The 27034-nt window shown below is 37.7% G+C and overlaps 2 protein-coding genes and 1 long non-coding RNA gene across 6 annotated transcripts in view; 1 reads left to right on the forward strand and 2 right to left on the reverse strand.

Moving 5' to 3' along the window:
* Positions 1-27034, forward strand: part of LOC307167486 (uncharacterized protein) — a 565869-nt gene that overhangs the window by 134365 nt on the left and 404470 nt on the right. The window lies entirely within an intron of this gene.
* LOC307167501 (uncharacterized protein) overlaps positions 7713-27034 on the reverse strand; it is a 155653-nt gene continuing 136331 nt past the window's right edge. Inside the window, exons 2-4 of one of the 3 annotated variants that reach the window (XM_079886660.1) lie at positions 12330-12380; positions 11919-12153; positions 7713-11695 (exon numbers count right to left, since the gene is read on the reverse strand). In XM_079886660.1, coding sequence (XP_079742786.1) covers positions 10827-11695; positions 11919-12003 — 954 coding nt within the window. In that variant the 5' untranslated portion in view covers positions 12004-12153; positions 12330-12380 and the 3' untranslated portion in view covers positions 7713-10826. Of the gene's footprint in view, positions 11696-11918; positions 12154-12329; positions 12381-21938; positions 21975-27034 lie in introns of those variants that run through there. The other 2 variants (XM_079886659.1, XM_079886661.1) reach the window with 2 other exon arrangements.
* LOC307167736 lies at positions 24377-24758 on the reverse strand. The gene is made up of 2 exons (XR_013822857.1): positions 24698-24758; positions 24377-24588 (listed from the first exon to the last, which is right to left on the reverse strand). It is a non-coding gene; the product is annotated as an uncharacterized lncRNA (long non-coding RNA).

Genomic DNA, 27034 nt, shown 5'->3' on the forward strand with positions numbered 1-27034 from the left:
TAAACTGCTTTGATTTGGAGTGAGAGATACAGGGGGAGTGGCTTTATTGTATCAGATACATGTCACTGCACTGATTGGTCCAGTTTTGGTCTGCGATCTCTAACCCAGAATAAAACCTGCTCTGGAGCAGCTTAGCCGTGTAGCGTAAGTTACCATGATGATGAACACAACTAAAAACCAGTCCACTTTCTTGAGCCGTTAAAAGCCAGTTTGCTCAAACTAATCTCGAACTTTACCTGTTAGCAACTAAAGCCGGCTTTGTGCAACAGGCCACAGTTTTTATTGCTTTACTAGAGACAAAGAACTGCCTTACACTGACATCTAAATGACAAAACTATACGTCACAGAATTAAAGTTTATTTCACTATACGTTTGCTTTATCTGAATCTCATTTATTTTAATTATTGGATCTGTAGAAACCTTTTATTCACAAAATTACACATTGTCAGTGAAATGGTCATTTTATTTGTTGTTATTGTACAGATGTTCGTTAATGTATATACAGTTTTTTATTTTTATTTTTTTTAATGGTATAATTATGTAATCTGCTTATTGTGAGCCTAAATGAGTAAATTGGTATTCAATCATTATCAGGCTGACTTGCCACCAACCACTGGTGTTTTTTTATATATTGAAAGTAGTGTTTCATGTTGTCACTTCACATTTAATAGCCTCTTAGAATGAAATTGCTATGCAAATTCACAGTGCCTCCTTTGAGCTGCATTAGACAGTGTGTAATGTACATCTAAATGCAGGGTCAGATGCTGCTTCTGTGCCACCTATACTGCAAAGCTGGGTGTTTGTTCATACAGAGACAGCCTAAAGCCTCTTACATTGTTTATATTTCAAACAACAATTTGACATTTGCTCGCAATGTTTTTCTTACAAAAAACCTCATCATTTTGCAGGACAATTGTCTATTACAGTATACAACACAGATAGAAGGGTGCCAATAAATCTGTGGTGATATACAACACGCTTTAAGAAAAGTTTATTTCCATCACACTGTAAAGTGTTTTTAGATATTACATATAGATTACATATACCAAAGATTTAACATATAAACTGGGTCAGCATACTGTTAATTACAGTTAGTATAATGGGAACTAGGGGTGCTGAGCGTGACCCCTGGTGTGGAGCCCATGAAGAAATATGGTTGGGGATAGAAGTTCACACAAACAAAACTGAAAAAATGTGGTGTTTTGCCTATAGGCATACATATTACGTGTGTTTGTTTTTATTTATGCTGTATTATTAAAAAACCCATATTATAACAAATAAATAAAATATATTTGGAATTGCCCTTTAAAACGAAGGCTCAGGTTGTGGTTCACAATTATTTGATTAAAAACAACAAAAACAATAAAACAAAGACAAAGTCACTTATATTAAACACTTTTTTATTTATGTTTTTGTTAACAGAAGTTATCTTGCGCCTTTAATTGCCTCCGCTATCGTCCTGTCAATCATCTGTCTCATTCTCACGGGTCGCGGCTATGATTACAGTTTCAGTAAAAATGTATTTCACCATCATCGGTAGCCACCCTCAGCCGATTGGCATTACAGTATTTGCAATCACCATCCCGTGGCAAAACGGAGCGTCTAAAAGAAAAGTTTTGACTGCTGCCTGAACATTGGTCTGTGAGCCTCTCCCGCTCGGCGCTGTCAAGCGCAGCTTCACCACACACAGCTAAATAAAACAGGCTGGTGGCAGACCAATAATTAATATTTCTGATGTAAAGATTTCTGTGAAACGTGTAAAGTTGCTCAGAAGAAAGCCCAATAGGACCTGCCCTGTACAGTTTAAGAATCTGTAGCTATAGTAGAGGACTATTATTTTGTTGAACAGACCTGACCTGAGCGACAACTGATGACGTTACATGCTCAGATTTGTTTGACCAATCGGCGGAAGGGGGCGTGTCAGGCCGCCCACGTGTGGAAAACGAATTTTGAAGTAATTTATTCGTTTTTTGCCTGTGAACTAAAAAACGAAAAATCAAGCCGAAATTTCGTTTTTTTAGTTTTTTTGAAAAAAAACGAAAAAACGAATAAAGGGGCCGTTTTCTCATTTCTGCTTATTTCATTTCAAATAGGAAAACAAACTATCAAAACGTACACGGACCCACGTGACTTCCGTTTTTGGTTTATAAACGAAAAACGATTTGACTGAAGTTCAAAGACTCTCTTCATTCTTTGTTCAAAAAGGAATAACGATAAAATGATCGCCAAAAACGAAAAACGGGCCGTTTTTAATTGGTTTTTCGTTTTTTGATTCTGACACCAAAAACGGTTATTTGGTTTTTCGTTTTGAAACAAAAAACAGAAAAACAGTATTTTCGTTTTATAATTACAAACGAATTACGGATTATCCAGAGATCATTCCCAGTTAACACATGATGTACAAGTTAAATAATTTATTGGTACTTTTTGGTAATTTTAATGACTTACTAATTGAAAACATAACTATGACACTCCATGCTAGTCACTTATTTATTATTATTTATAATGAAGTGATATACAGTGCACTGTATTTGCAGTATAACGGCTGACAACAGTGACAAGACAGGAGAGTGTGTATTCTTAAGATGAGAAACTTTTTATTTCATGGCAAGATACGAAAATAACATTATAATAATGATAGTTTTACAACATCTCTGACCGCAGATACTGAATCAGGAAAACGATGGAAAATGTTTTTCTCAGTTGCTTTTTCTTAAAATGAGTCTGACAGAAGTCTCAATAGCTTTCATGCAAGTCTTTCAAAATTAAAGCCTTGCATCAGAAAATCATAGAATATCTGCAAACTCCATGACCCACCAGTTGAGAAACACTGAACTAGATGATACTGTGCTTTTGGAAGCAACTCCATATTTTGTTTATCTCACACCATTTACTTGAATGTATTTGACATGAAAATGAAATGTTGCTCATTGTGACGACTTCTTGCGACATATCTTCATGTGAGTCAGAAGCCTTTTTTTATGTTTAAAACTCTTCTCACACTGAGTACAGTGATACGGCTTCTCTCCAGTATGAACTCGCTCGTGTGATTTCAGGCTCCCAGACCGAGTGAAACTCTTGTCACAATATGAGCACTTGAAAGGTTTTTCTCCAGTATGAATTCTTTGGTGCTCTTTCAGATCACCAGCTCTAGTAAAGCTCATCCCACAGTCAAAGCACACATAATCTCTCACTTCATTGTGTGTTTTCTGGTGCAGTTTAAAATTGCCCAGCCTTGAAAAACTCTTTCCACAGAGAGAACACACATAAGGCTTCTCGTCTGAATGAACTTTCAGGTGTTGTTTTAGATGTGTTGATGAAATAAAATCTTTACCACACTGATCACAGTTAAATGGTTTTTCTCCAGAGTGACGGAGCAGATGAACACTGAGACCTGATGCATGAGAAAAACACTTTCCACACTGAGTGCATGTATACGGTTTCTCTCCAGTGTGAATTCTCATGTGTGTGTTAAGGTTTCCTTTCTGTGTGAAACTCTTTCCACACTGAGAGCATGTATACAGTTTCTCTCCATAATGAATTCTCATGTGTGTCTTAAGGTCTCCTTTCCTTGTGAAACTCTTCTCACACTGAGTGCATGTATACGGTTTCTCTCCAGTGTGAATTCTCATGTGTTTGTTAAGGTCTCCTTTCCGTGAGAAACTCTTTCCACACTGAGTGCAGGTGTGCGTCTTTTTGTCTTTTGTTCTCTGAATTTTAGAGTTACGATGTTCCTCCTCCACTTCATTCAGTTCTTGTCTTTGGTCTTTCACTCTCACCTGGTCTAAAATACACAGAAATACAGTTAGAATCAGTTCAAGTGAACCCTTATTTAATATCAGAAAGCAACAGAGATCAGATATCAGATCTTTTATGTGGCAAAGTTTTGTTCTGTCATTCACTTGTTAATATAGTTAAATATGTTTGACAACTGCTATATACAAGGTTATGATCATTCAGATGCATTTCTCCATCATTTATCATCCATATACTGCTTATAGAGAGCCTAAGTCCCTCCCCTCTGCTTCCGGCTCATGGGACCTTATTTCGGAAAAAATATGTATGGTAGTCAATGGCAAGAGACAACTTATCTTTTTATTCCGTCTGAACTGTGCCCTGAATTACACATATGATGTTTGTCAATTTAAAAGATAATTATGAAAGTCAAGAAAGTCGGAGTTTGTCATAAAACAGAAGAGTAACATTTAGTTTCATGTGAAAATCGCTACATCTCTCGTCTCGCACGTCACCATCTGTTACTCGTATGTGTGCAGTCTGGTACAAAACACTCGTAAGGCGTGGCGTGACGAAGGCGTAACGTTACGATTATAACGTAAGACTATAGAAAATATGACAGACGTTAGCTTCAGTAAAGTTAGCTTCATTCATTGAGAGAAAAGGTATGACGTCACATGTGCGCCTTTTGAGTTTGTAGTCTTTGTAATTACGTATTTTCACAGTCTTATACCTCAACAGTTTTACATCAAACTGCGACTTTCTTGACTTTAAAATGTATCTTTTAAATTGACAAACATCATATGTGTAATTCAGGGCACAATTCAAACGAGATCAAAATATTTGTTGGCTCTCGCCATTGACTACCATAAAATATTTTTCCGAATTAAGGTCCCATGGTGGTCTACCGGAAGGGGAGAGACTTAGGCTCTCTATTAATTCACATCCACCAAAGCAGTCAACAATGAAGAATCAAGAATGGACACCAACCTATTTGTTCCTCAGTATCTTCATGTTTTATTCTGGATGGTTCTGGATCACTCATGTCTTCAATCTCCTCTTTAATAAACTCCATCTTTAACAGTCACACAGATTTCAGCTGCTACTCCTGGAGTTTGTCCTTCCCTTGTAGGATGATGGGAATATTCCCAGTATTTATTGGTGAATTGTTGTGGGAGGGGCTTCACTGCAGGTGTGAACTGTGATCACTGTGTTTTTATCCAATCTGCATTTAAAAAGTACAGAGTCATCATGTTAAACTGCTGCTGAAAACCCCTTTGTCTCCAAGAGTTCCCTGTTTTCAGCTCATTCATTATGGTGATGTCTGAGTTCTTCTGTAAATTGTCACATTAAATCCTTTTATTTGGCTAGGTTGACACAAATGCTAGGCTAGGTTGTATCAACAATGCTAGGTTGTTTCTGTAAACAAATTGTTTGGTTGATTGTGCTGGGTCAAAATGCTGGGTTGTTTGGGGTACTGTAAACACATTCTTGGGTTGGTCATGCTGGGTCAAATGAGTTGTAAGGGGGCCATTCACAAATAAACAGCTGGTTGGGTTATTTTGACCCAGCAATTGGTTTATTACCTTTTCATTCTTTGCGGAACTTTCCGGATTCTTCACTTCTGACTCGAGGAGCACGCCACTCGAAACAGGCAGTGTTTTATGGTAAGTTAATATGAATGTTTACCTATATTTTTAACAAGTTGTGGTAAAAGCAAGCTAATTTCACTGTTCAGCATACAGTCTTTGATATGGAAGTGTGTGAGGGGTAACGTATTTATTCTGTGAAACATTAAATAGCCACAGCTAGCCAGTTCGATTTTTTAATAAATATAAAATAAGATGAATTTTAAATTTAGTTTGTTGCTGTTCTTAAATCAACACATCTTAATAAATGAAACTGTAATCGTATGAGAGTTCAAATGAGTTGCTTAATGACTTTTAATGTCTGAATATTTGGACAGATTTACAATTGTTATATAAAGTCTGTGGGGAAGGTAAGTAAGTAAAGTTTATTTGTATAGCACCTTTCACAGCCAGAAGGGTCACAAAGTGCTGCACAGTAATAAAAATAAACAATAAAATAAAATAAAAACAAAGTACAAACCTAGTACAACTCCACAACTGTACTACCATCAAATTGTTAGTTAAAAGCTTGTCCAAAAAGATGAGTCTTTAAGTGTTTTTTAAAAGATTCTACAGAACTCATAGTTCTCAGAGCTAAAGGGAGCGAGTTCCAGAGCTTTGGGGCCACAACACAAAAAGCACGGTCACCTCTTGTCTTAAGGCGTGTTCTGGGAACAGTTAAAAGGTCTTGACCCGAAGACCTCAGAGACCGACAAGGAGTATGCATATGTAATAGATCCTGGACGTAGGAGGGTGCTTGACCATACAAGGCTCTGAAAGTAATGACCAACATTTTAAAATGTACTCTAAAACCAACAGGAAGCCAATGAAGGGCCTTCAGCACAGGAGTAATGTGTGAACCTCCTGCTGGTCCTAGTCAAAAGCCTAGTCGCTGCATTTTGTACAACTTGCAGTAGATCTAAAGAAGATTTATTCAAACAAGTGTACAGCACATTGCAATAGTCCAATCATGTAGAAATAAAGGCCTGAACAAGCATCTCCATCTCTTTTTTGGAAACCATAGATCGAATCTTAGCAATGTTCCTGAGATGGAAAAAACAGGTGCGAACCACAGACTTAACATGACTGTTAAAACAAATTGATCTGTCAAAAATGACACCCAGATTTCTTATGTCACTGCGATCAGAGGATGATAGACCCCCAAGGGCCTGCCTAATCTTAGGGGTAATGTTGTCTGGAGCAAAAATCATCACCTCTGTTTAAATGTTGAATGTCAAAGGTTGAAACTTCCCATGTACCATGGGTGCAGCAGGTGTAATGTAGAGTTCTCAACGGGTCGGGTCGGCCCGACAAACCCGACGGGACCCGCGGGTTCGGGCCGGGTTCGGGTCGAAAATATAATCAAATGACTCGGGTCGGGTCGGACCTCGGGCTTAATCTTTTCCGCTCAGTAAAAAAAAAAAAAAAAAAAAAAAAAAAAAAAACATTTATTATTAATCGCTGCTGGTCACCGTAAAGAAAGTCTGGCTGCTGCGTGTAACGTGCATCATGGAGAGGGGCGGGGGCAGACCTGACACGCGTGCACGCCTTTAGCCTGGAGAAGAAGATGGAGTTGATGAGAAGTAAACTTGCCGCAGGTGAATTCACCGTCGCTACTACAGCCTATTTATATATTTAAAGTGTATTGTTTCAGTTGTTTGTATTGTTTGTATTGTTAAAAGGCGTGAACATTAAAGGTTGATTTGAATTCCCGTCTGCTGGTCATGATAATACGTGTATGAGAGAAAAAAAACCGACGCGGCGTCGGGCCGCGGGTCGGGTTCGGGCAGATAATTCATTTTTATGTGTCGGGTTACATCGGGTCCGGGCTTTAAAAGCCACGGGCCGGGTCGGGTCGGGTTGTAATTTTCAGGCCCGTTGAGAACTCTAGTGTAATGATATGACGCAGCGCCTGAAAATAGGCTAACTTCCGTCAACATAACCAACGTGACAACCTGCTTGCACAGGGAGCGTGCCTTGTAGCATGGAGACATTTGTGAGAGACGATTCCTGTAATCACACAGGAAAATCCACTAACTTTACCTAATTTGCCAGCTGAAACTACACAAACATAGTCCCGGTCACGTTGGAAGTTACTGAGCTGGGCACTATTTTCAGGCGCTGCGTCATATCATTACGCCTGCTGGACTCATGGTACAGCAGCAAAGTTTCTTGATTATGCAGGAATGAGAGTATAGTTCCTAGCCATATCAGCCTAGAAAATCGCAACTTTTCATTTTCCGTCGGTCTTAGTACACGATGTAACTACAGAAGAGTCAAGTTTTAAATTGGAAAAATATTGAATCTCTTTGGTCATTTTTTTGAGAGAAATGCTAATGGTCTTGTCCGAATCAATGATCTATGCTAAGCTATGCTAAAAGTGGTACCGCCAGACCCGGAGATCGGCTGATTGGATTCGAAAACGGTAAAACTCAACTGTTTAACTCTGGGGGAGTTGTAAAATGAGCCTATTTCCAAAAAAAGTGGAGTATCCCTTTAACAGCCCAGTAAGCAAATATTATGATATAAAGTTCTTTGGCGTAGGCCCCATCCGTAGCTCGTAATCTGAGGGTACGAAATCTGCATTTCCTGCCTGAAGATGAAGGCATGGTGCAGCCAACCCCCTGGTAGGTATGGGAAGGGACCATCCTGGTGGTGGTGGGGTTGATGGAGGTGAATGAAAGCGTCAGCATCTGAGAACTCAGACATGTGTAAGTACTGATCTTTTATACTACAAATATTAGAACACGATTGGATATATGAGAAGGTAATACGTGACGTAACAATTGAGTCGTCCCGGCAGAACTTGCGCTAAAGCTTTCATTTTCAGAAGGTTTTGGAATATTTATCCTCTCCCCAAATTTGTCACTAATAAAACACACTAATAAATAATTTAATGAGAAGGCTGATATTGACCTATTAAGATTTTGTTTGTTTACCTTGTAAATGTATTTTTTTTTTTTTGCTATTTTATTAAATAGTTTTCACTTGTAAATCAACAACAATTTCAATTTTACAAAAATCTTTCAACAGCGCTGGAGGAACTCAGGGCTTCTCAGGGAGGCTCACCTGAGGTGAATATCGCACGTATTCAGTCCACAGAGTGGAATGGCGAGTAAGCGAAGACACCTGAGCAGATTCTAGTACTGGCTAGGTAAAGCGAGTTCATGAGAGGACACTGGCTCCATATGGAGATTGTAGAATCTCGCGAATGTGTTGCCCAGCCTGCAGCTCTGCAGATGTCTGTTAGCGAGGCGCCATGCGCTAGAGCCCAAGAGGAAGCAACACTCCGGGTGGAGTGTGCCTTCACACCAAGGGGGCATGATCAACCTTGCTGCTGGTATGCCAAAGCAATGGTGCCCACTATCCAGTGAGACAGACTTTGCTTGGAGAGAGCCTTTCCCTTCAGCTTCCCACCATAACAGACAAAGAGCTGGTCTGAGGTCCTGAACACTGCGTTCTGTCTATGAAAGCACGGAGGGGACGTACTGGACAGAGCAGTGCCAAAGCTGGGTCTGCCTTCTCCATGGGCAGCGCTTGCAGATTCACTACCTGGTCTCAAAAGGGATCTTGGGCACATATCCAGGCCGAGGTCTCAGGATCACATGAGAACAGGCCGGCCAGAATTCCAGGCACGCTTCGTCAACAGAAAATGCCTACAGATCTCCTACCCTCTTGATGGAGGCCAATGCAACCAGGAGCGCTGTCTTAATTAACAGGAACTTAAGCTCCACTGATTGCAGAGGCTCAAAGGGAGCACACTGCAGGGCAGTTAAAACCACTGAGAGGTCCCAAGAGGGAACGAGAGGAGGGCGAGGATGATTCAGTCTCCTCGATACTCTCAGGAACCTGATGGGTGGAGGGAGACAGCCTTTGCTCCAACCCTTCTTGCAGGAAGGAAAGCACGACACTGATCGGGTAGTTTCTGGGGTCTTCTCGGCGAGAGGAGCACCAGGTGACGAAGAGGTTCCACTTCAACCCATAGGCATTTCTCGTGGACGATGCTCTAGCGGAAGTGATGGTAGCCACCACTGCTGGTGGTAGGGTACTCAAACCTGCTTCCAAACCTGACTCTAGCGGGGCACTCTATGGCACCCTCGTCAATCTTTGGAACCTCCACGTGTTGCTCCTGGACAAGACGAGGGTGCCATTGCGTGCCCCGTCTCTGAGAAAGGAGGTCCTTCCTCAGAGGAATTGGCCAGGGAGATGCTGTCGTGAGGAGTACAAGCTCGGAGAACCAGGTCCGGGTGGGCCAATGAGGCGCAACCAAAATTACCTGCTCCTCGTCCTCCCTGATCTTGCACAGGGTCTGTGCAAGAAGGCTCACTGGGGGAAACGCATACTTGCAGAAGCCCCGCAGCCAGCTGTGCGCCAGAGCGTCCAATGAATGATTAATGAATCACCACGTCCAGTACAGACACTATCACAAATTATGAATTTTCATGTAGCCAGCACTAGTCAATAAGGAAGATTATAGACACGTCATATATCTGCAGGTAAGAAAACAGACGTCATGGGCAAAATGTGTTAATATTGCAAACATGTTAGTTTTACATTATTGGAAACTGCTACGACAGCAGGGAAGATAATGGGGCTATTTGCTTTTGACGCGCTGTGTCGCGCCGCTTGAGTCTGGTGTAGAGAGTGTGTTATGATGCTCGATATCCTGATGGAAATGTAAAGATGCCAAACTCCAATAATCTTTTGGAAACAGGGTGTTTTAACCACACAAACAGTTCAATTTGAATGAAGCGGCCATAGATTACAGCTCCATTTCAAGGATGCAAATATTTTCAAAATGAATTAGGTTCAGTTACCACCCGGAGTGTAAAGTCTAATGTGATTGGTTGTAGCGAGAACGTGCTACGATTGGACAGCTCAATGTGGCCATTGGCTTAAGTAAACAGTTGGTGGGGTCCACTAATTTGTGTATTTGTCTGCATGTCGACCCTAGAAGTGTTTCAAAAATCACAGATGTGTGAGGGGATTTTCAAATGCACAGAAAGTAGTTCACAAATAAATGCCAGAGTTGTTTGTGTCATAAAACACATTTGTAGATATTTTTATTTATATTTTTAAGAAATGCATTCCTGACAGAGACACACAGTGGTGTGTGAGTGTGTTACGTGTGTAAGACACTGACACAGCACTGGGTGGGGGTTTTCCTGGTTACAGGTTCCCTCGTCTGCTCTGCCACTTCCCCTTAAATACCCAGACCAGAACAAAAGGGTTATACAATATTTTTAGAGTTGTTTTGGGTCAATTAATGTACCCCAGGGGGTAACACCTGGTTTCAGGGGAGAGGGGAGATATCTTGAAGAGACATCACCCAAAGAGGAAAACAGAAGTTCTCCTAAGTTTTCAATCTTTCTCATTATACCAATGACTGCAATGAAAGTTTATTTCATTAAACTGCTTTATTGCAAAGTGAGTTTTATCTCAGCTTTTGTCTTAGCAGGCAAATCAGTTCGTACATGTATACGGTTTCTCTCCAGTGTGAATTCTCATGTGTGTATTAAGGTGTCCTTTCTGTGTGAAACTCTTTCCACACTGAGTACAGTCGTACGGCTTCTCTCCAGTGTGAACTCGCTCATGTACTTTCAGGGTTCCAGACTGAATGAAACTCTTGTCACAATATGAGCACTTGTAAGTTTTTTCTCCAGAGTGAACACGCAGATGATAATTGAGAGTTATTTTCTGTGTAAAACTCTTCTCACACTGAGTACAGTTGTACAGCATCCCTTCAGTGTGAACTTGCTCATGTTTTTTCAGGCTCCAACACCGAGTGAAACTCTTGTCACAAGATGAGCACTTGTAAGGTTTTTCTCCAGTATGAATTCTTTGGTGATGTTTCAGATTGCCCGCTGTGGTAAAACTTTTACCACAGTCACAACACACATGATCTCTCACTTCATTGTGTGTTTTCTGGTGTTGTTTAAAACTGTCCAGCCGTGAAAAACTTTTTCCACAGAGAGAACACACATAAGGCTTCTCACCTGAATGAAGTTTCAGGTGTTTTTTTAGATTGGATAATGAAATAAAATCTTTACCACACTGATCACAGTTAAATTGCTTTTCTCCAGAATGAACACGCAGATGATAACTGAGAGTTGATGCTTGAGAAAAACTCTTTCCACACTGAGTGCATGTATACGGTTTCTCTCCAGAGTGAATTCTCATGTGTATTTTAAGGGTTCCTTTCCATGTGAAACTCTTTCCACACTGAGTGCAGGTGTGCGTCTTTTTGGCTTTTGTTCTATGAATTGTAAAGTTACGATGTTCCTCCTCCACTTCATTCAGTTCTTGTCTTTGCTCTTTCACTCTCACCTGGTCTAAAATACACAGAAATAAAGTTAGAATCAGTTCTTTCACTTTTTGTTCTGTCACTCACTTGTTAATATAGTTTGTTTGACAACTATAATTTGTTTGACAACTACTATATACAAGGTTATGATCATTTGGATGTATTTCTCTATCATTTATCATCCATATACTGCTTATTAATTCACATCCACTAAAACAGTCAACAATGAAGAATCAAGAATGGACACCAACCTATTTGTTCCTCAGTATCTTCATGTTTTATTCTGGATGGTTCTGGATCCCTCATGTCTTCAATCTCCTCTTTAATAAACTCCATCTTTAACAGTCACACAGATTTCAGCTGCTACTCCTGGAGTTTGTCCTTCTCTTGTAGGATGATGGGAATATTCCCAGTATTTATTGGTGAATTGTTGTGGGAGGGGCTTCACTGCAGGTGTGAACTGTGATCACTGTGTTTTTATCCAATCTGCATTTAAAAAGTTCAGAGCCATCATGTTAAACTGCTGCTGAAAAGCCTCTGTCTCCAAAAGTTCCCTGTTTTCAGCTCATTCATTATGGTGATGTCTGAGATCTTCAGAAAATTGGCACATTAAGCTCATTTCATTGGTGTCAACAGGCTGAAACAAACTACATTATCATCACTTTTGAAATTTCACTTCAGTTCTTGTCTTTGCTCTTTCACCTCCATCTGGTCTGAAACATATTAAAATATTAAGTTGTTAGAATGAGTTCAAGGAGGATAAATGTGAATATTGAAATGAACCCTGGTTTAATAATGGAAAACAAGTGTGATCTGTTTATAAAATATCAGATCTTTGATGTACCAAATGTAAGTTTCGTAATCCTCTTGTTAACAGTCAAAACTGAATGACAACTGCTGCACAAGATTATGATATTTACAGGAATATCATGGAGTTCAATTTAATACATTAAGACCTTTTTAAGACTCCCTCCATAAATTAAGACATCGCTACTTCAAGTTTTAACCATTACATCGGCGAAACCTTACAGATGGTACTCAACCAGAATAATACTTTTATGCGTTCCCGCGGCGGTAAATTGCGAGTGTGTATTTGCAGCCTCTTACCGCTAAGAGGCGCTACAATCACAGACTTTGCAAAGTGTCAGTTTATTCTCTCTATTGCGTAATCTGCCGCCGCGCCACGACTCATTGAGAGCGATTGAAAGCTTGTATCAGATCAATTCAAATGAAACTTTTAAATTCATAATCACAATACTGAAATTAAATTGAATACATTTAATAATGAAAAATATCAGGCTACATCAACGAGGCTTTGCAAGAGCATAGATGTTAACTTGACAGCATTCAGACTATAGCTCTGTGGTCAACGCATCAACATGAGCCTCGCGGAGCTTCAAGCGTTCTGAGATCGAATCTCAGTGTAGCCAACAGCGTTTATGTTTTACCGTTCTTGATGCTTAAATATGTAACTGTTTATTAAAGTCAAGCGTTTTGTTTAATTATCAATTGTACATTACAACATAAATTTGCTACATTCCATTTGAGCCGGTGCACAGACGACAAAACTTAGGAAGGAAATTTGTCAGCCAATCGCACCAGAAAATGAAGATGATGAAGCTCGTCTTTAATCTGCTAAGTTATTGTTTTGTGAATCAATCACGAAATTGAGATGACTGACAATGACTACATTTACATGCAGCCAATAACCCGTTCAAAACCTGGGATATTAGCAATAACCCGGTCGTGCACGGCCATGTAAACACCGGCAAAAACCCGAATATGCTCATATCCCGGTTTTTAAAAACCCGGATATGATCCCTGGGGTACCCCTTTTCTAACCCGAATATTTGGTCATGTAAATACAGAAACCCGCGTGCAGTAAACAAGAAGTAGAGGTAAACATGGCGAGACGCAGCACAGCACCACACTTTTGGAGCGAGGAGGAAAGCGCAAACAAAGGCGATCGCTATCTGCCCCGAACTATTCATTATCCGCGTGCTGCTGCTGTTGTTGTTGTCTTTGGATACATAAAGAAGAATCGGAAATGACGCATATTGCGTCTTAAGGTTGTCCGTACGTCCAGACGCTAACCGTGCGTCGCCGTTTATATCGGGATATGCCAATTGATTACAAATTCCATGTATACAGGAGTAACTCTCTCTGCTCACGCATGTAAACGTTTCAGAAACCCAAATAGTGACCTTAACCCGACCATAACCCGAATATTGACAGCTTGTAAACGTAGTCACTGGTACCCGGCAATAGCAACGGAAGACATTTTTCAAAACAGATCGAACAAATCAGAAAAAGACTTTCAATAGCCTACAGTAGGCTATTGCTTTCACACACACACACAAAAAAAAAGTTAAAAAAAAGTAAAAGAACACAAATTATTTATTTTTGAAACCCCATTGCACATTTCAAGGTTTAAATAAAGTGTCGGGACAGTTTATTTATTTAAAACAGGGTTACACAGGGCTCCAGACTGCGACCAAATGGTCGCATTTTGCGACCAAAATTTGAGAGTGTGCGACTAAATTTTACATCCAGTCGCACATGTGCGACCAGTAAATTTCATCTCGTTCATAGTGGGCGACAACCGACGTCGCGTCTGCGATGCTTTGTTTACGACATCACGACAAGAAGACTAGCATGTTTCATTTTTTAACGGTCCTCCATGAAGGGTTCCGAGTGAATGAGTGTGTGTGTGCGCGCGAGTGAATGAGTGTGTGTGTGCGCGCGAGTGAATGAGTGTGTGTGTGTGTGTGCGCGCGAGTGAATGAGTGTGTGTGTGTGTGTGCACCCGCGCGCAAGTGAGTGAGTGAGCGAGCGAGCGAGAGAGAGTGAGAGAGTGTGTGCGTGCGTGCGTTAGTCTATGTGCGTGTATGTGAGTGAGTGCGTGTGTACATGTGCGAGTGAATATGTGTGTGAGACGGCTCGAGATGACTGGTCGTAAAGCAATGTGTAGTCTGACAATGTTTCTTGTCCAGGACATGACAAGATTTTTAGGAGTCGAAATCGTGTAATCTGATACATTGACTATAGTAACAGACAAAAAAATTGCGTATTCTGAACCAGGCATAACTATAACTATGGTATACTGTGGTTATGAAAGTAGCCTACACATCTTTTTACAGCACTTCAAAACTATATCCTATTAAAATGTTTTTTTTTTTATGTGTCGACCAAAACATTTTTGTTCATCCTTTAAAGATTGTCTCTATTTATAAAACTGAAAGTTTCAAGAAGTAGGAAAACTCACACTTATTTTTTTAAAAAAAGAAGACTAAATTACCATTGTAAACAGCTGCTGAGGGTGCTTATTGGCTATTTTCACTCCCTAATATCTATTTTGTCACTCATTTTGCTTTTGAAATAATATTAAGACATAATGAAGGATAATAATTAAATTTAACTTTATCTATACACCTCAAATTTAGCTCAGTGCTTTGTCATCCCACAGTGCTACCAAATACTTTCTGTAGATGTTAGTCTGGAGCCCTGTGATCTTAAAATAAAACTGCACCATAATTTCTGTACACTTAATCTATTTATTATCAAAGCATTTGTCTGTAATAGTTATTTAGGGGGAAAATGTGAAGGTGTGCCCCTAAATTTTCTGCTTGCGCTCCTAAAATTTTAAGTCAGGGGCTACAGCGCTCCTAATAAAAAAAAGTTAGTCTGGAGCCCTGTTGCATCTAGTTTAGAGTTTATTCCCTTTGCTATGCAAATTAAGAAACACAGAATCTTATTCTAGCGACATTTTACATGTGTATTGCCAACGAAATTGCAGCTAAGTTAAAAAATTAAAACGGTACAAAACGAAAATAGTTCAAAGCAACATAAATTAAGAACAGGTGTTTTTCTTTGCCTCTCTCGCGCTGGATCTCTTTTTAGTACGTTTATTTTGTCTCCCTCACTGTGCGCGCCGGATCTTTCTCGAAATTAAACATTTCAGTGTAAAAACACATCATACAGCTGATAATACTGTATATACTAAAGAAGCAGAGCAAGTATATAAGTTATGTAAAAATAAGCTGACTAATATTATTAGAAACAGTAAGAGAGAGTACTATAGTAAATCATTGGATCATAACAGAAATAACATAACAAAAACATGGAAAATATTAAATGAAATAGTAAGAAACAACGTTGGAAGGACAGGATGTCCAACCTATTTAATGACAAAGAATAATATAATTATAAGTGATAAGGAACAAATTGCTAATGAATTTAATTATTTTTTTGTTAATGTTGGTCCCAGTCTGGCTGGGGAGATTGTAGGAAATGGTAGTAAAAGTAGAACGGAAAGAGAAACGGGTAATGTAAATAAGCAATCAATGTTTATAAGAGGAACAAATGGAAAATAAATATTGATATTTAATTGATATTGTTAAATCATTTAAAAATAAGTAGTCAACTGACTGGAATGATATGGATATGTCTGTGGTAAAACATATTATCGAGTGTGTTGAGAAACCACTGGTACATATATGCAACTTGTCTCTTCAAAAAGGTTTATTTCCTAAAAGAATGAAAACCGCTAAAGTTATACCCATATATAAAACTGGAGATAGACATACCTTTTCAAATTATAGGCCTGCTTCTTTGCTTTCACAGTTTTCAAAAATATTGGAAAAATTATTTTATACACGATTAAATGATTTTGTTATAAAAAAACAACATATTAAGCAATCAACAATATGGATTTAGAAGTAATAGAACAACCTCACATGCATTAATAGAATTTGTTGAGAAAATATCTAACGCAATAGAAAATAAACAATACACAGTTGGGTTTTTTTTAGATCTTAAAAAAGCATTTGACACTGTCGACCATGACATCTTACTAGAGAAATTGGAAAAATATGCAGTAAGAGGGGTAGCTCACTCTTGGATAAGTAATTAATTAGAGAAAAGGCATTAATATGTCCAAATAGAGAATTGCAAGTCACAATTGGTGCAGGTAACATGTGGGGTTCCCCAAGGCTCTATGCTGGGCCCATTGCCTTTTCTGTTATATATTAATGATATATGTGAGGTTTCCAAAGTATTAAACTGATATTATTTGCGGATGATACAAACTTATTTTGTTCTGGTGACAATCTGAAACAACTTTTAAAAAATTGTTAAATTGGTTTGATTCGAATAAATTAACATTAAATATAAGTAAAACAAAATGTATTGTATTTGGTAATTGTTTATCGAATACAATAAGTAAATTAATGATTAATGAAGTTGAAATAGAAAGGGTGTCTTGCATCAATAACAATATTTCAAAGTCAATTGCAATATTATATAAAGTTAAAAATGTCTTATATATACTTTGTATTGTTCCCTTGTGCTTCCATACATTACTTATTGTGTGGAAGTATGGGGAAATACATATAAAACAAACACCAATTCAATATTTATGCTTCAAAAGAGAGCCATATGAATAGTAAAGAAAACCACCTATAGGGAGCCAACAAACTCCCTTTTTATTGCACTAAAGGCTCTAAAGTTTAAAGAATTAGTAGAACTAAAAACATTACAAATCATGTACAAAGTAAAAAAACATCAATTGCCAGAAAGTATCCAAGGGTTGTTCACAGAAAGAGAATGCCAACATGACTTAAGGGGAACTTGTTTATTCAAAAAGAACCAAGTGAGGACCAATGCAAAATACCATTGTATTTCAGTTAATAAAGGGTGATTATTAAGAACCCCGTTTTCTTTACTCATCTTATTTTTGTATTTGTACGTGATTTTTGACGTGACGGCGCAACAATAGGTTTAAAGGGTTAGTTCACCCAAAAATGAAAATTCTGTCAGTAATTACTCACCCTCATGTTGTTCCAACCGCGTAAGACCTTCGTTTAATAATCTTAGGCCCAGAGAGAAGGAAATGAAAAGTGGAATAAAGTCGTTATTTTTGTTTGTTTTTGCGCACAAAAAGTATTCTCGTCGCTTGATATACTTAAGATTGAGCCACTGGAGTCACTTGGACTATATTAACGATCTCTTTAATAACTTTTCTGGGCCAGCAAGTTTCGGTCACATAGCAGCCTATGGAGGAGTGAGACATAGCTCAGATTTCATCAAAAATATCTTAATTTGTGTTCCGAAGATGAACGAAGGTCTTACGCGGTTGGAACAACATGAGGGTGAGTAATTACTGACAGAATTTTCATTTTTGGGTGAACTAACCCTTTAAGAGCTTTTCAGTTCTTCAGGAAACCTTCAGACAGTGTTTCACTTCTGTTTGAAACCAGATAAACTTCACATGCTTGTCTTCCTTCACAATTTTTTTATTCAAATAAATCTCGAACCACAGTGCTTTGCCCTGCTGTTAAACTCAGGGTTTCCCCTACCATTGGTTCGCCCCGCCCCGCCCCTTGAAGGTCAAGTAAATTTGATTTGATTTTCTTTATAGCGCCAGATTACAATTTGTTATTTTATTAAACAAACTAAATAGCCCTTAAGTAATATGTTATTTATCTTATTTCCACGATGGCATGTCTTTTCTGTCTGTGTTTGCGCGCTTACAATTATCCCAATGAGTGCGCACGTGCGCACACTCACACACAAACAAACACTTGCAGTTCACACTTTAACTGAATGAATTAAGAATATCACCTGAAAATCCGATAACATCAGCAGTTTTCATTCAAGCAGCTGATTTCTGTGAATGAATGTAAAACTAAATGTATATTGCAGCACAGGGTGAAGTCAGTATACATTAACGACGATGTGAGACAAATAAATGTACATTTAATGTAAAACTATGTAGATGGCGCTCTGTGGCGCGGCAGGATTTTGAACAAGGTCCGCGCCGCGGACAGACGTCGAAAGGCGCCGGCGGTGTGTGTACCCTCATAGAGAAAAATGTGTTCGAATTTAAAAGACGGGGCGCTGCGCGACCGGTGTGCGATCCCCTTAAGTGCTGCGCATCCTGCCCCTGACATGCATCAAAAGTCCATTCATCATCCATTTCTCATCAAACAACTAGACTAACGAATGGCTCGACACAACAAAAGAGCCTAGACAGGGCTTTCTCTCGGTGTAGACCAGCAGTTGGTCTGAATTTGCTATAACCTATACTGTAGCCTATTTTCCGGACTTATCGTCACGTTTTATCATGAAACACGCTGTGATTTATTCCAAAGTGACTCAGGCATATATACAGGGCTCCAGACTAACTTTTTTTATTAGGAGCGCTGTAGCCCCTGACTTAAAATTTTAGGAGCGCAAGCAGAAAATTTAGGGGCACACCTTAAAATCACCTTACAATGCAATTATTCGCATTTTCCCCCAAAATAACTGTATTACTGACAAATGCTTTGATAATAAATAGACTTAACGTACAGAAATTACAATGTGCAGTTTTATTTTAAGTTCACAGGGCTCCAGACTAACATTTGAGGGCAGCAGCACTAAGTTCTACAGAAAGTATTTGGTAGCACTGTGGGATGACAAAGCACTGAGCTTAATTTGAGGTGTATAGATAAAGTTAACTTTAATTATTATCATTCATAATGTCTTAATATTAATTCAAAAGCAAAATGAGTGACAAAATAGATAATAGGGAGTGAAATCGGGATGGGGCCGATCCGATCCAGTATCGGTATCGGGACCCGATACCAGTGTAATTCACGTATCGGATTTTCCCGATCCAACCTGCGGAGATATCCGATATCCATGAGTCATGTCTGCGCTTTAACGTTGTCTGCTGAAATGACTCCAAAAGTGATTCCCGCCGGCGAGTCTGCTAGCTGGCTGCAAACTAGGGATGGGCATTTTTCAAAAATATTGCATTCGAATATTCGGGCTCATAAAATTCGAATATTCGAATATTCGTTTATTTAAAAGACGTTCGACGAAAAAGCCTTTATTTTTTAAGCTAAGTTAGTTTTTTAGTTTGTCACCATTTCTGAAGAAGCTTACGATTAGGCAATATACACAATAAGCTTACAATATATGTTAAAGTTTTCTTTTAATTGAAAACATTAAACAGTAGGCCTATGTGTAAACAAAAAAATATAAAGAACAAAAGGACTTAAGCTAAAAAAAAAAACGGCTAATAAAGCAGAGTAACAGATTGCGGCATTATCGTACAGAACGTACACATACACTCGAGTCAGCATATGATTATCGTGTTTATATTGTTTCACGTTTATGTTGAGAAAAACAATAATATCCACATGCAGGCGCGCCTGCAATTTATGCTCGAGTGAGAAAACGCACTGCGCTGACAGACGTTTCAAAGAAACAAAGATAACGGTGTTAGTTCTAAGTTTCTTACAGCACTTTGCGTTTTCTGTTCTTAAACCTCTCCCTCAACGAAACTTAAAGGAAGAATATGTCTCAAAATCATTTTGCTATTAGATAAGTTATCATCTCGGATCACTCGCACTACAGCTGCGCTTACCTGCAGTCGTGATGCAGTGATGGACAGCTGTCTTTCCTCAGTCGACTGCTGTTTGGATTTCATGTGATTTCTCATTGTGGTGATGATATTATAACTCCAGATTAATTAATTAATTTGATCAAAAGTAATTCCATTTTGTAAGATCATTTAATAACCTCATTTTCGACTAGTAATTCCAAACTTCGCGAGGCAGACGACGACATTATGATAAAATGCAAACAACTTGTTAAACGCGCCACAGTGCCACCCAGTGCATTTAATTATAACTGCGAGTTAGTGCTTGGGATTTATCAGGGATTCACTGCATTTACGACCCGCAAAGTATTTACGGCTTCATAAATTCGATAAAATTCGAATAGTATTTTATTTTTCGAATAATAATTACAGATCGAATATTCGAAAATTCGAATATTCGTGCACATCCCTACTGCAAACTGCGGAATGGATTTCCTAAACAGAGGCGCGGCTCAATGAGACACAGATTTATGAGAGAAATCCGTTCCACAGTTTGCGGCTAGCCAACATGTCCGCTTTGTGTAAATACTTCACACTGGAAACACCGCAGAGCAAGACAGCTAAATGCAATGTTTGCAAAGCCGTAATTCAGAGCTCTTTAAAGCTCCCTCGCGTCGTACAACACAGCGAACGCAATCAAACATTTAAAAAAGCACCACGTTACTGTGCGTTCACACCAAACGCGAACAGCGCGTCAAATTCGCGTCTAGTTGGACGCTTGAATATTTTGAATCCATTCGCGCGTCCAGTGCGAAATTGACGCGCGTCTGAGGTGAAATCTGTCTGTTCGCAAAATGCTGATGTTGATCGAGCATTCATCGAGAGAGTTACTGCATCGGAGCGAGGATCACCCTTCAAATAGTGTGTGTGTGTGTGTGTGTGTGTGTGTGTGTGTGTGTGTGTAAGATGTTTACACTTGCACTTTTCTTATATTTCAAGACTCAAGTATTTGACATTTTGTTAATGTAATAAATATTGACATTACAATCAATTTGAAACCCTTATAGCTGCATATTTGTTTTCAGAATGGGATTTTTCCTGTTAACAGGATTTCCTGTTTTGTTTTGTTTTTTCTTCCTTTTCTAACCTTATAACTTACCTCAAGTTGCCTTTTGGGACATACATGCATAGGCCTACATACATGCATACCATACTTGCATGTTGAGGGAAGTTTATTTCAGCATCATATAAAATAAACAATAATGATAACAAAAATATTAAAGCAAACACAGCTCTGGTATCGGAATAGTATCGGTATCGGCCGATATCTAAATTCAGGTATCGGGATCGGATCGGAAGTGAAATAATGTGGATCGGTGCATCCCTAAAAATAGCCAATATGCAATAGGCTGTCAATTTCTTTTGTCTTCTAAAGTTGTCTTCACCTATCAACACAAATGAACCACATCCGCAGTTTATTGATAGAGGACAGACAATAAATACACACGTCTTTAGGTTCACTGTCTTTCAGCTGAAGGTTTATGAGAAAAGACACATACCGTCCTCCCTAACAGTTACTGCAATTCATCTAATGGATATAAATATACATTTTAACATCAAAATTAAAGCTACACGCGTTTGCTATACTAAACGACATTTCCACAGACTCAATCCACACAAATTATATGTGGAGAAATTTACTGACAGGGAAAACCGCAAGCTCTAATTTGGCGCAGCAACAACAACAAACCCGTGCGTTAATAACACTCTAACAGTACATCGAACTGTTGGCAGAAAAGCGCGTACACAAAACTTGCTCCGGTTTTTTACACTTCCATAATTAATATAAACTCAAAACTTCACTTAATACAGGCTATTTTCACTCTTTAATGCGGAGACCTACCTGACTGACTCTCTCCAGTCACGGGCTGTTATGAATGAGAGCGCGCGCGACCGGTCCATTACAAATGACGTCACTCACAGAACGAACTCAAAATATTATTCATATTAAAATATATATTTTCCCTCTGTCGTGCACAACAAAATAAAGTTGATATACATTAAGCAAATATATAAAATAATACAAAACATTTAAAGCATATAGTTAATTGTTTCAGAATCGGAAGTTACAAAAAAAAAATACTCTAAACACTACAAATACATTATATTTGCACACACTTGCAACTTGCTACAGCATTTTTTAATGGTATTTTATGTCATCTTAAAAGAAAGAAAACAACCAACTCTATATTTCAGTATGTTTAACATTGTACAGCTTTTATTATTTTCTAACTACAGCAAATGACTCTTGTAGCCTACAATCAGGAAATAATATAGTAAACATTGGTAAATAAGTTAATTACATGAATATTATGAGACTTATTCAAGCAGATTTCAGTTATCCAGTGAGAAAAAATACAATAATTATTGACACGAAATTAAACTAGATCAGTCAAGTCACCTTCATTTATATAGTGCTTCTAACAATATAGCTTGTTTCAAATGAGCTTTACAGTGATAATAGGAAATTACAGTAACAGAGATAGTTTTGGCTTTAGAGCAGCTCTAGAATAAAGTTATTGTCCGGCTAAAGTTAAGTTTTGATCAGTGGTTCTCAACTGGGACATTTTACCATGGTCATTATGCTGCGACTGAGTGTGTATGAAATTAGCCTAAAATGTTTTTATAAATTTTCTTTTGAGAACCAAATAAATGTATTTTCACAAATATGGTTCTCACACAAATTACATACACATAAATAATAAGAGTGGATAAACAGTATAAATCTAAGGCTTTTAAATAACAGTCACAAAACACTGTAAAAAAAACTTAAAAGCTGACTTAAATGAGTTGAATCTTGTATAACTTAAAAAAGTAACTTATTTTGATGAGAAGTCATGTAAAATCATATGTTGTCGACTTATTGATCATGTCATTTTTTACAGTTTTTGTTAATACAAAAAAGTTGGTAGTCACCAAAAATAAAATGTACAAAATAACACAAAGTGAAATAATGTGAAGTGGCATTTTGGGGAAACAGAAACAACAGTAAATACACAATACTAACATGAACTATTAATGAAACATATGGATTAATAGAATGAACATCATTCCTCTATGCAAATCATTCCCAGTTAACACATGATGTACCAGTTACGTAATCTATTGGAACTTCTTGGTAATTTCATGACTTACTAATTGACAACATAACTACGACACTCCATGCTAGTCATTTATTTATTAATTTATTATTATTTATAATGAAGTGATATACAGTGTGCTGTATTTGCAGTATTCATTCGATTCACATGACGTCACTGTAGCTTTGCGCCGCCATCTTTGCGACCGACGGTCTCAGTAATGCCTGCAATATGTTGTGCAGTTGGCTGCAACAACAGCCGAAAGAGGAACCCTGAACTGGTATTTTATTCTATACCAAAAGAAGAGAGAAGAGAGAATCATTTATTTAAAAGACTTGAAGTCTCATGTTGGTTTGTGGTTAATTATATTTCCATTATACTCTCAGTGGCCAACATTATACAGACAGATGTCGACAGATAATGTTTTGTCTTCATTTTATTGTTGGATCTGTTTAAATACACTTTATCATGTTAAGTTAGTAAGATTTGGGGTTGTTTTGAACATAACTGCACTGAAAAAAATGAGTCGTTGGATCAAAGTAAAAAAATTACTTCAACTTGTTACAAGTAATCGGTTTACTTTATCTCAACTTAAAAAAATTCATTTACTCAAATCACATTTCCATAGTCAACTTAAAGTAAAAATACTCTTTCAACCAAAGAGATTTGTTTAATTAGCATTAAATTATAAATTATTATTTGGATTAACTTAATTTTTAACATTTTTATATATTAAATATCAAAATGAATACAAAATCAAATTACAAACATGAAATATCACCGAATTTTTGTCTGAAAAAAATAAGCCTTTTACACTCTGGAATCAACATTTAACTGTTTATTTAGTGCAATCTTCCAACAAACTCACAGAAATCAGAATTTCCACTTGTTAAAACATGTGATGAAGAATTCATTTGATTTACAAAAGTCAATACTGAAACCGTTTTAGTGCATGACTTAATAAAAAAAAAAAAAATACATTCAATAATAAAACCGTCAACAATGTAATTTTGTACAACAACAAAAAAAACATGGGGTCTTGAGTGAGTTCCCGAGAGCGCCACGACACAAGCACGAGAACTGAGAAGATGACGCTCACGATGAGTGAGTAAATACCGACAGAATTTTCATTTTTGGATGAATTAACCCTTTAAAATTCATTTGCATCTTCGCTATGTCCATGACAATTTTTTGAAAGGCCTCAAAGGTATATTTAAGTACTTCAGGATACCTCAAGTTCTCAGTACGTGATTCCAAACATCATGGCACAAGCAGATGCAACTGAGGACAACTCATGTAAAACCTCAGTACCATCAATGACAATGCTGATGTCCAGGGGAGTGCTTAGACCATCACTTTCATAGAGCACAACAACTGTCCAAGTTCTCTCTGTGCTTCATCTTTCTGGCCAATCTGAAAGAGACACAAGCAAAAAAATAAAATAAAAAAAGGAAACAATTCTTACTCCGAGAGCTAATTCATAAATTCAACTGCTCTTACCAAAAAGAGACCAATTACTTACCGTTATCTTCTGACTGGACTACAATGACTCCAAACTGTTGTCTTTCAACATCTGTATCTTAAAAAAGACAAACACAGCAATCACCAACTTTCATAAAGAAAATTAAAATGCATGGATATGCTTTTGCACCTAAGAGCCAAAAATTGTGCAAGTTTAGAGATTTATAAATAATACGTTAAATAAGTTGGTGTAATTTGAACGTTTATCAATAATTATTTTCAAAGTTGCAAAGATGTAATTTCATACAGATTTCATAAAATAATGTATTTTGTGTAACGTATTATGTAATAGGTCATTGTGTGTGTGTATGCATGTTTAAACTTTTATGACGTAATCGGAACCTACTGCAGTGTGTTAAAACGTCAACAACGTAATTGATCAATCAAGTATTTACCATATATTTATTCTTTTAAGGTTATACAGTAGTATGTATATATGAGGCTACTGTCACTTTAAGAATTAACACACATACCAACAAAGACAAACTCGATTTTTTGGCAAATGTTTAAGACACAACCAAATGTGTTAAAGTGAATACTTGGCAAGGTAGACATTTTCAATTAAAATAAAATATCTATGACCATTCAAACGCCATATGACACTAAAAAGAACTCAATTCAGTGCTGTGCAATATATTGATAAAGTGTCAATTCTCTGATGTCCACTTTGAATTCAAACTTTGAATTATTTGATAAAACACGTTTGCATTAATCAGTTAACTGATCCTCATGTGATTATAAATGTATGATAGAAACAAACTTAACTTAATTTGTAAGATTACTCACCATATGTAATTGTGTGTCCACCATGAGGTTATCCTGCAGCAAAAGAAGATGATGATGGTCGAGAAGAATTTTGTCCGTGCGTGGTCGTCCGTGGTCACTCACGTGGCTTAAACAGAATGCAAACTTGTCATTTGATTTGAAGCATAATCACACCAACTTAACTGTTGCTTGACTCATTTTAAAGTATTAACCACTCTTGCTACTTTATTTTTCTCATTCACCAATGTTTCTACATCAATCAAATGTCAGAAACTTATGCAATCCACTCAATGAACGAAATGTATACACGCAATGTATAACGTTACAATCTCTACCGATAGTAACAATTATATACTATTTTAAGGTTTTTCCTGTATCAAAATGAGTTGAAGGTGGTAAAATCCTGCTTGGAAAATAGGTATCTGAACTTGGGCTGTCACGATTATTAAATTTGGTAGACGAGGAGTTTTACCGCGACGCGCTGTTTGAATGCTGAATGGATCAAATGATTGACAGCTGCAACAGAGGGATTTAACTTTAATTTAACGATGTAAAATTTCTTCTGTCCCTCACAAGAAGATATGAAATGGCTTTACACCACTTAAATCATTATATTAGAATTTGTGAATGATTGAGTAACAATATTTCTGATTATTATCAGAGCCTGTCTGAGTTTTGAGGACAGCCGGATCGGGAACGCCATTTGACGGAGGCGGCCTTGTAATTCTCAATGCAGGAAAAACCCAAATAAATAATGTAATTAAAAGTCCACAAATTATCTAACGTTACTTAAGTATCTATTAATGGCTATCCATCGTTACTAGGCCTAACAGTTATAGCTATTAACTGTACACTTGAAATATCAGATGACTCTGACCAAAATAAAACAGATATTCAACCAAACACATGCATGAATGCATTGAATTCTACTTTAATATTATAGAAATGTATATTAACGGCGATAAAACTTAATGAAAACTTATTTTTAGGATTACTCACCAATACTGTGGATCCGCAACGGTCTTCAAACAGCAAAACAAGATGGCGGCCGAACAGAAAATTCTCGACCCAAGCTTGCTTGATGACGTCAGTAGTCACGTGGTTTGGACGTGGACGTAAAATTGTAATTTGATTTAAAGCAATTAGTTTAAATTACACCCAATTTTTTGTAGGCAAGGGCGTGGTTAGCTGGAAACCTCTGACGTCAGAGGGAACCACAACTTTCAATGAGAACATTCAACTGCAGTAGCCACTGTTCAACCTGAAGAGGGCAGCACTCAGATGTTTTTACACCATATTTTGTAGAATTAAAACAGTTTAAACACAAATGTCAAAAAAATTACTTGAATCAATGAACAGCATTAATAAAGTCCCAGTCTTACTGATCACTAACTTGTTTCAGGGTTTAGTTACCCTTTAAAATGAGTCTGACACAAGTCTCAATAGCTTTCATGCAAGTCTTTCAAAATAAAAGCCTTGCATCAGAAAATCATAGAATTATGTTTGTTGTTGTTTCTTTGAATGCAAACTCCACGACCCACTCTTTTGGAAGTAACTCCATATTTTGTTCATC

This window comes from Squalius cephalus (assembly GCF_949319135.1).
Source record: "Squalius cephalus genome assembly, chromosome: 11".
NCBI classification, from domain to species: Eukaryota; Metazoa; Chordata; class Actinopteri; order Cypriniformes; family Leuciscidae; genus Squalius; species Squalius cephalus.